We start from the raw sequence: 10451 nt of genomic DNA, 5'->3' as shown, positions 1-10451 counted from the left end.
TTTATATATTTACTTATTGTGTTGATTCTTAATAATTAATGTCAGTAATATATTGTTAGTTTACGCCAGTGCTCATTTTTCATCTTCATAACGGGTAAACGATTAAACCCAAAATTATATTTTTGTTTTGTGTTTTGCCAAAAATAGCTTAAATGACTACAAAGATATTTTATTGTATATAAAACATCCTAAATGGCAAAGCGTCAACATGTCATGTCAGTTGGCAACAATCAGTAACAAATACCAACACATATCTTCACTCTAAATAATCCAACTAAAGCAATGCCTCATTTATATTTACAAGATTTTGATTGACAAAAATAGAAAATAGGAAAGTAAGTAACAGACCCCGGCGGTATATGAAACGATGCTTTTATACCAACCTCCTAACTGGATGGAGAACATTGAAACAAAACCAAAGAACAGACAACATGGAGGAGCAGCAGCAGCATGACGTCCTCTGGAGGCTGAGGACAGGAGACATGAGCATCTCGTCCAGCAGCTCCTGGAGAGTCCGTCTGGAAGCTCCTCGCCTCCCAGCAGCCGGACACAGGGCTCAGCCTTCTGGACTCGTTGAACGTGGCATGTCGCTTCCAACCTGTAGAAGGAATCAAACGGAGACTTTAATCGTCCCGTTCATCTTTGGGCCGACGGGCTTTCTGGAAGAATAACTCCCGTCTCACATCTAAAAAAACTGAAAAAATAAACCGGAGCATGACTACTAAAATATAGAAAATAGGTGTATTTCACATGAATACAGAAAGGGCACTTTTCTCATCCAAGGCAAATGGGCAGGTGCTTGAGCACCACTAGGGCTCTATCTGTGCACGTGCCCTAGAGATGATGAAGAAGACCACCAACAGGCAGAAAGGTGGTGTCGTTCAGAAAGGGCCCATTGGGCCTCTGATGAGGCCATGAGGATTAAAACAGATCCCTCGCTTCAGGACAAGTATCCTGCTTAGCTCCAGGATCGTGTGAGCACCAATGCTCTCACCGCGCTCCTTCAGCAGGGAGGAGATGGGGGAGTACGTCCTGCAGTTTGGTAAATACAAGGGGACATTTTTCAGATGTCTCCTAGAAAATGGCATTGGCTACGCCATCTACCTGATGAAAACGGCAGAAGAAGAGGAGAGAGACGGTAAATGAAGTACATCAAAAACAGCAAGATGTCCAACCTGCAGCAGTACATCGTCAAGCAGCAGAGGGCTGAGTCCGGTCCACCCCCTGCAGCCACATCTAGAACTCTAGGCCAGCTCACTAAAACATGCAAATACAGTTCTGTTGTGACCTTGTTATGTACCACACACACACCTCATGTTCATGTTTCTTCTCCCAGTGATGGAGGAAGGCGAGGAGCTGGAAAGAGAGATGTTGAATCTGTCTCCCTCTAAGTTCGACACTAGTCTAGGTAAGTGGATCTGCTCTAACAAATGGAGCTTTTTTAAATTGTACTGTACATGTTAATAATCTAATTTCATCGCCTGTGCTTTCAGGGCCCCCAGCAGAAGTCTCCAGAGCCCCAGATGTTTCTTTACCAACAGGTTGTTCTCCATCAGTGTGGAGGGAGGATTCGGTTTTCACCAGAGTCCTCACTGCCATTACTATTCTTTCAAATAGTTTGGTATTTTGGCCGTGTTCTGGCCTGTTCTGATGCCTGTGTTCTTTCTCTCCTACTAACTGAAGGATTTAACATGTCACCTATGATGGTAGGCCTAAGTGTTTTCCTTTTTTCGCATGCTTTCTTTAGGCTATCACTCCAGGATGTGGCATGTGAACAAAAATTCAATTCAATTCAGTTTATTTGTAGGCCTATAGCCCATTTTCACAAATTTGCCTCAGAGGGCTTTACAATCTGTACATATAGGCATCCCTGTCCCAAAACCTCACATTGGATCAGGAAAATCTCCCAAACAACCCTTCACGGGGAAAAAAGGGAAGAAACCTTCAGCGGTGTTCGACCCGGTGTTTATAGCGGAGCTGCACATTTTGTCTGCAAAGGTGACGGCAAAGGCAAACTATCCAGCTCTGCAGGTCACACACGGAGACACAGGAGAGATTCGGTCTGGACTATGTGGAGCCCGGCTGTCGTCCTGTTCCTCTCAACTGGGACAAGCACAAGACACAGCCAAACATGGCCGCTGCTGTCGCCAAGGAGACGGAGCATCCTGCAGCTGTAGAGGCCACAGACAGTCAGATATACAGATACATTATCAGTAAATTATCAATAATTATGATCAAATTGTGAATACTTATTGTCCTCTCCATGTGATGCTTTATTTCAGCAGACCAGTGCCACTGTGAGGGAAACTCCATCCAGTCTTCTGCCCATCCTTTCCTTCCACGAGGGGTCTGACGTAAAGTTCCAGCCGCCCTTGATGCCGTTGTCTGCTCCAGGTAAATCAAACCCCTACTACCTCCATATAGACTTTGCACTGAGAACCAGCCGTGTAAATAAAATAATATCAAGACACATCGTCTTAATACAGGGCTCTCAAGTCTCACGCATTGAGCGTGAGACTCACGCATTTGTGTGTACTGTGTGTACCGTGTGTACCGTGGTGTACTATGGTGTACTGTGTGTACTGTGTACTATGGTGTACTGTGTGTACTGTGGTGTACTGTGGTGTACTGTGGTGTACTGTGGTGTACTATGGTGTACTGTGTGTACTATGGTTTAATTTAATCAGCTCTTTAAATCAGAGCTTTCTGCAACACAAATTAAGTGTACAGCACAAGAAGTGCAGATATCAGACCGGTCTCTTCACCAGAACACGTCAGGTATCACATGGATGATATTCCATACCTCGAGCTCTTTAGCATCAAAGTACTGCAGGTACTGCTGAGGGAGGACCTCGTTGAAGCCTTCAAAGAAAGCCTGTGTCTGCTCTTCCACTCCTCTGCACATCAGCCACTCTGCTACCAGCCTGCAGGGAGAGACAGAGGCAAATAGTCACATGTTACTGTGGTGGCTGGGTGTGGTTAGGATCAGCTGTGGAGGTGTGGGGGAGTGGCTCATGGAACAGGTGCTGGCAATAGGCCTAATTGGTCTCAGCTGCAGGGGATCAGCTGATTCAATTCAGTTTATTTTTTATTTTTTCACAAATTACAAATTTGCCTCAGTGGGCTTTACAATCTAGCAGTGGCGGGCCGTGCATTTTTTAACCTAGGCCTTCAATGCCGTCTTACTTCAGCTGAACAACCTAATGTAAGATATTAGTTCACCAGTGTTCCAGTGCGGGGCTTTTATTGGGAAGCAGGAGACAGAAAGAGAGGAGTTGTAGGTTGTGAGTCGTATTCACATGACACTGCAACAAGTGAAATGAAATGTTACATGAAGCGCAACACCTACAAATACATATCTGCAGAGTGCAGATACATAAATATGCGCATGACGGGATGCTGCGTCATTAATGGACATTGCTCGTAGTCCACACCACCGTAATAAACACAATGACAAGAACACATTTACAAGAACCAGTCACATTTATATATAACAAAACATGACAACACAATCAGACAGAACTGTGGCACTAAAACGCCTCACCCAATAGAATCAGAAAGAACCATAAAAACAACAGAGACAAGTGAACACAACACGACTGCAGAACACAACAAGCAGCTCACTCACTTAAAGTTAAAGTCCATTCGCCTCTCTTTGCCAACACACAACTCAATGACGCGGTCGTAGAGCTTTAGGTTAAGTCCACTACAGCTCCTACTGATGGCTCAAGCTAGTTAGCTAGCTGTGGTGCGGCCGTAGGTTAATGTCCTTTTTTTCCTGAAACGTCCTCCTTGAGAAAGGTTTCGAAATTTAATCTGCCACCAAGCCCGCTTCTCTTCCTTCCGCCATTAAGAGTTAAAAGCAACACAACTTAAACTGTGGTGACTTCTTGACCCCAGCTAATCTATCTCCTTTCTCCTCTCAATTGAACTGCATGCTAACTAACCAATACTATATATACGAACCAATCACAGCGCAGGTTAATCTGCAGACTTTCATGAGCTACCAGAAGGCCAAAGACCTCCAAAAATACACCCAGTATGTCAAACTAGCGATATGATTGGTTGAAGATTATGTCAATCACCGATAAGGTCCCCATGTACTTCAAGCAGGCTGTACTTGTCTTTGCCTGTGTGAAGGCCTGAGATGAGCTGCTCTTCTTCCATAGAGACTGTGGAGGTGAAATCTGATTGGATAAAAACTCCCGTGAAAATAAATTAGACTGGAAGCAGCGCTGCCGGATGGAAGCACAGCAACAGAGGAAGACACTAGTGCAATAAGAAAATAACAATTACATTTCTTTCTTTTTTTAATGATAAAATAGCTTTAACGTTGTTATTATATTTAGGCCTTCAGAGAAGACTTAGAAAGTCCGGACGGTCCGCCACTGCAATCTATACGACATCCCTGTCCCAGGACCTCACATCGGATCAGGAAAAACTCCCAAGAAATAGAAAAAAACCTTTTACAGGGAAAAAAAGGGAAAACACCTTCAAGAGAGCAACAGAGGAGGATCCCTCTCCAGGATGGAAAGAAGAAAAATATGTCATGTGACCAGAAGGAATCTTTACAGTTACAACACATTCAATGAGTATGATAGAGTGTATAATAGTTGGTAGTAGGCATGGACCACGATCCAGACCTCCACAATCCATCAGGCAGATGAAGGTAGAGAGGAGGAGTGGGCGGAGCATCAGCAGGGCCATGGCATCAGACCCAGCCTGGTCCAATGGGCCCTATGAGACGTGAAGTCACAAGGAATCCGGGGAGGAAGCAGAGTTAATAATGTGCAATGGAGAGATGAAAATTCATCCATAAGTAGAGAGAGAAGAGGAGAGAGGTGCTCAGTGTATCCTAAAACGTCCCCCAGCAGCCTATAAGCCTATAGCAGCATTACTAGGGGCTGAGCCAGGGCAAAACTGATTCAACCCTAACTACAAGACTATCAAAGAGTAAAGTCTTAAGTCTACTCCGAAATGAGGTGACTGATCAGTGTCTCGACCCTATATGAGGTGGCATAGAGATGGAGGCATGAGAGGGGAGAGAAGAGGCCCATTCTGCAGCCAAATAATTAACATTACCGACTACAACTCAGTGTGCTCGTCCTTTGGTGCTTGGGGGTGGAGAAACCTACCGGTGACAGCCTAGAACGTGTTACACTTACACTCAGCAAACTCTTAAATGGTTATAGTTCGGGTATGTCGTCAAACCCTTGACGGTTGGTTTAATGTGGTGTTTTTGCATTTCCTAAATGCACGGCTATTTCAACGTTCAATCTATTTCAGGAGCGACATGTTATGCCTCAATGCCCTCCTGAGGTGATGTGCGTTCTGCCCAGGATGCTGTGCCCGCAGTCGCCATTTATTGTGGAAACAGCCAGTCACCACTTGCATACAGCTGGGTGTGTAATTATAGAAAACACTGAAAGCACTTTCAACTTTACTCTTTTTTTTCTTTCTCCACTTGATCTTGTAAGATGACCTTGTGCCGTCAACTGAAAAGTCTCTTTACCACACTGAGAAGCGCCCCCCCCCCCACACCTTGTTGCTTACGGTCAACAGAAGTCGTGTGTGATCCGTTTGGCGTGCATCCCGTAACTTCTTTTAAATCACTTTTTAAGTGATCTAGTCTTTTTATGCAGAACTTTGGTTCCCCTAATTTAGTTGTCTGTTTTTAATTTACTTTTAATTTATTTGTAATTTTAATTTAGTTTTTAATAAATTTAAATTTTTAATTTAATATAAATGTAAATATATATTTTTTCATGTAATATTGGTTTAAACATTTGTTTTGCTTTGACTCTGTGGGGAGCACTTTGTAAACATTGTTTTTAAAGGTGCACATATTGATAAATATAGTTATTATTATCCCGACGCGTGCAGAAACGCACACGACTCACTTGTCGCGCACATAATGAACCAAGAGATTTGTTCTCTGTGCTTTCCAGTTAAAACGGCTCCTAGCACATAATTGGCTTTTTCATTTTCCAAATTGAACCATGAAGGCACATGACTATTGTCATGCGTCGCATTGTTTTCACCATCAACAGCCAGCCCTTGTGGAGGTGGAAACTTTTGGCAGTGCAGAGAACAGGCCGTGTCGGAAAAGGAATGCTGCCCTGCTCGTGTGTTGATGCGCCTCCTACCAATCTGATGATCTGTTCACTGCATCTGACTTTGTTTGTTTTGTCCACCGCCTGTATTACCGGTTGTCATTGTCGCCTCAACAGTAGCCTCACCGGCCTGAGAAGAGGAGACGGTGTGAAGTGTGCCCACGGTAAGACGCGTTCGGAGGTTTGGACAACAAAGAGAAAGAATCGTCAAGCGGCAAAAGAAGAAGCGTCCAGTCATGTCTTTGTCCAAGCCGGAGGAGCAGCTCGCCCACGAGCTGAGCTGCCCCATCTGCCTCCAGCTCTTCTCCGATCCGGTGGTGCTCCCCTGTGGCCACAACTACTGTTGGGCCTGCATCCGCAAGACCGCCGACAGGACGGACAAAGCGCCTCACCGTTGCCCGGAGTGCCGCGAGGAGTATCAAGGTGTGGACACCCTGAGGAAAAACTTCAAGCTCTCCAGCATCATCGAGGGCTACCAAGCCACCGCGCCGCAGCCCGAAAGCCAGCCGGAAAGCCAGCCGGAAAGCCAGCCGGAAAGCCAGCCGGAGAACGAGCCGGAGACGGCGAAGGTTCTCTGCGACCACTGCATCGACAAGGAGTCGCCGGCCGTGAAGACGTGCCTGAGTTGTGAGGTGTCGCTGTGCTCCGGGCACCTCCAGAGGCACCAGGAGAAGGAGGGGCTGAGGGCGCACACTGTGGTGGAGCCCGTGGGGGAGCTGGGGACGAACAGCTGCGGCGCCCACCGGCGTCCCCTCGAGTACTTCTGTTCCAACGACATGAGCCTGATGTGTGGCACGTGCTTCTCAGAAGGCCGCCACCAGAACCACGATGTCCTCACCTTCGCCGTGGCCGAAGAGGAGATGAGACGGGCGTTGGGGATTCGCACCAAGGTAATTCTGTTGTTTTCCTTTTTTCCAGACTTTTATTTCCAACGTTTTTTTTCCGGACCGTAATATTGCAGCATTCAGTTTTGCTAACGTCTAAAATATTGTGAATCGGTGATAAAGTAAAAGGCAAATGTGATGTTCTAGCTTTTACGGTCCCATTTTTTGGAAAGTTTCCTGAAAAGAATTATCACAGAGTAATTCAAACAAACTTGATAACCCACGTGACGAATAACGTTCCTTTTAATAAAATCATCTTAATTAATGTTTATTGTATGCTAACGTTAAAATCCAACTCTTCATTACAACGAAACTTCTCTATTCACTTTAATTGTCATAAAATGAAATTGTTCTTTCCAGAAAATGTTTGCAGACTTACATAACTGTAATGCCTACTACCAACTATTATACACTCTATCATACTCATTGAATGTGTTGTAACTCGTGATTCTGTAACTTCTGGTCACATGACATCTCTTGCTTCTGTCCATCCTGGAGAGGGATCCTCCTCTGTTGCTCTCCTGAAGGTTTCTTCCCTTTTTTCCCTGTGAAAGGGTTTTTGTCTATTTTTTGGGAGTTTTTTCTGATCCGATGTGAGGTCAAAGGTCAGGGATGTCCTATGTGGACAGATTGTAAAGCCCTCTCAGGCAAATTTGTAATTTGTAATATTGGGCTAGACAAAATAAACAGAATTGAATTGAAAATGTTTATCCTTTGGCGGCTCAGTGCAACTGTGCTTTGTAACCGGTGAATGGTGAGAATGCTAAAGTGGCTTTAGAGAACAGATTGATTTCTTCTCACAGGATGAAAAAGAGTTTTCTGTTCCAGGCAACTGATTCTAACACTTGAATTACATCAGAGCTCACTAGGAATGCCAAGTCATTGCACCGAGGGCACACGGTGCAATGACTTGCCACGTGGAAACGTGTTTTACCCGTTCCTTGGTGATAGCCTTCCGCTACGAGAAAAGTTACAAGTGTACAAGTTACAATCTGAAAATGTGCCTCCCGTGTTCGCAGGTGGTCTCCTGCAGGCTGCAGATGATCGAGTGTCTCCTTCAGAAGACGGCTGAGGAGCAGGGAGCGTCCGAGGCTCTAGGGGACAAACTGGTCGACAAGGCGGTGACCGTCATGGACAGTATGGCTGCGCTGGTGGACAGGTAATATGCATGCCCCGAAGGAAGTGCATTAAAAGATGCAAGTGTCCGACTTTATTAAGATATGAATATTTAAAAAGCTTTGAAAACCATGTTTTCAGTGGCTTTCAGGGTCCAGTGGATGACAGTAAATGTGTAAGAGGAACTTTCACCCCTGCATCTTCATTTTGTGGACAATAACACACAAGCACACAGCCAGAAAACGAAATAATTTATATTTCATAACCTGTTGCTTTTCATGACTGTGATTCTCCGTGCTATGAAGCCCACAGATGGTGAATGATATGGATAATACCACATTTTATGGAATTGTTACATAGGCTTTTGAAATATAGATATGATTAGATAAAGTAAACGAATGGAAATGTATTTAATTAATTACTATAATAATGAAATATAAAAATTCTAATGCACACTTTTATAAAATAAAGTACTATGCATGTTGAGAAGATAGGTCAACTCTTGTTTACTGTAATTGGAAGAATGCGTGTAAAACTTTCACGCCAGGATTTACGGGAAATATGTGCATCATAACCAGAAGCAGTCCTTTCTTTCAGGCTTGAAGAGCAGGTTCAACGGTTCATGACACAATTCCAGTTTGTCAGTCTATTTTTAGATTTCCAGAGCTTCCTGATCAAAGTCATAGCATTCAAATGTCACGTAGACTATTCGACTATTATGTCATTTTCTTACATGTAGAAGAAAGAAATAACTGAAAGGAAAAATCTGTATCAGGACTGCTTTGAATCTCCAATGATTAGTGTGAATATGATTGCTCTTTAGTGCTGTAAGCTATGATGCGGTGTTTTAATGTATCCATCATGTAGAGTAGACTGATCTTGATTACTGCATATTTTCTTGAGTTTGTCTTCACGAGAGTAAACATGTTGTGAATTATTGTAACGGATAAATAAGCTTCTTGTGCTAATTAGCTCACACAGTCTTTAAATCTGTAAAAATATACTCCACACCCAAATACTCTCTCCCAGTCACATAACTGGTCTCAGCTCTGAAACAGTGACAACGGGAGCTTACCACGAAGAACCTAACCTTGAACCAGAGCTTAGAACCGGCCTTGGGAAAGCTCTCGAGGTTGGAGTTCAAGCAATGCTCATCATAATAGAAAGAATACATCCAAAAACTCCAGCAACCGTATCTAAAATCCCTTTCAACAATCTCCAAGCTCCCCTTTATTCTGATGCGCCGCTGTCGTGTTGCATTCAGGTACAGGGAGCATCTGCGCGTGCTGTTGGAGGAGGAGAGGTACATGCGCAGGAGAAGCTCGCAGTTGGGACTCGGCGTGCTGGAAGAGCAACAGCAGCAGTTAGTGGAGGCCCAGAGAAGTGCCACGCAGGCCCTCAGCGAGACGGACACGTGCATCTTCATACACAGGTACAACCGACCTCTACGCTGCTTTTACAACTGAAAATAATTAATACAAGCAAAAAAAACAACCCTACTCTAAAACCTACCCTACTCTAAAAGTATAATGGTTGATAAGAAACAACAATAAGGAGATGGATCCACGCCAACAACCCTCGATTGAGTTAATCCTTTCTGCTCTCCAGGTTCGTGATGATTGACGACGGGCTGAGAGAAGTGGTCACCGGCAGCCTTGCCTCCGGGGTCCCCTCGAAGGCGCCGCTCGACACCAAGCGTCTCCAGGAGGGCCTCAAAACCCAAGACTTCCGCTCCGAGATGAGCTGCCTCCTGGATTCCCTCCACATACTCCTGAACCCCCTGGACCTCACCTTCAACATCTGCACCGCCCACCCCAGCCTGTTGGTCTCCATTGACCAGCGCACAGTCAAGTACAACCCCAACAAGCAGCCACAGGCGGAGCACCCGGAGCGCTTCACAAGCACGCCCCAGGTCCTGTGCAGCCAGGGGTTCTCGAGCGGGGAGCACGTGTGGGTGGTAGAGGTGGGGGCCAACAGCATGTGGTCAATGGGCGTGTGCTACAAGAGCATCCCTCGCCGCGGGGACCACAGCCGCTTGGGCCACAACTCCGTTTCCTGGCGGCTGCAGTGGAAAAACGGGAAGCTGACGGTGTGCCAGTCCTCCTGCAATGTGGCTCTGGGGGAAATGAGCCACCGTCCTCTGAGGATTGAGATCGCGCTGGACTACGAGGCGGGGACATTAATGTTCCACAACATCAGAGGGCGCCGGGAGCACCTGCACACCTTCAGGGCTGTGTTCAAGGAGCCGGTTTATCCGGCGTTCAGTTTACATTCAAACACACCGGAGTCCTGGATCACGCTGCACAATGGGATGTAATTAAATCACAAGTAACGTGCT

At 45.4% G+C, this 10451-nt stretch overlaps 1 protein-coding gene across 1 annotated transcript; it reads left to right on the top strand.

Annotated features, from left to right (window-relative positions):
* Positions 1-6300: 6300 nt before the first annotated feature.
* LOC130200017 (E3 ubiquitin/ISG15 ligase TRIM25-like) lies at positions 6301-10451 on the top strand. The gene is made up of 5 exons (XM_056423959.1): positions 6301-6603; positions 6640-7003; positions 8017-8156; positions 9378-9545; positions 9722-10451. Exons 1-5 carry the CDS (start codon positions 6350-6352, stop codon positions 10428-10430), a joined length of 1635 nt encoding a protein of 544 aa, XP_056279934.1. The 5' UTR covers positions 6301-6349; the 3' UTR covers positions 10431-10451.

The sequence above is a fragment of the Pseudoliparis swirei genome, chromosome 9, assembly GCF_029220125.1.
Source record: "Pseudoliparis swirei isolate HS2019 ecotype Mariana Trench chromosome 9, NWPU_hadal_v1, whole genome shotgun sequence".
NCBI lineage: Eukaryota > Metazoa > Chordata > Actinopteri > Perciformes > Liparidae > Pseudoliparis > Pseudoliparis swirei.
This window is presented reverse-complemented; position numbering and strand designations above follow the sequence as displayed.

What these genes read in the sequence shown, in the direction of transcription:
- LOC130200017 (XM_056423959.1), top strand. Translation starts at nt 6,350, where the DNA reads ATGTCTTTGTCCAAGCCGGAGGAGCAGCTCGCCCACGAGCTGAGCTGC. An exon ending in GGCTACCAAGCCACCGCGCC is followed by an intron (nt 6,604 to 6,639) that starts GCAGCCCGAAAG and finishes CCAGCCGGAAAG; the next exon opens with CCAGCCGGAAAGCCAGCCGG. An exon ending in CGTTGGGGATTCGCACCAAG is followed by an intron (nt 7,004 to 8,016) that starts GTAATTCTGTTG and finishes CCGTGTTCGCAG; the next exon opens with GTGGTCTCCTGCAGGCTGCA.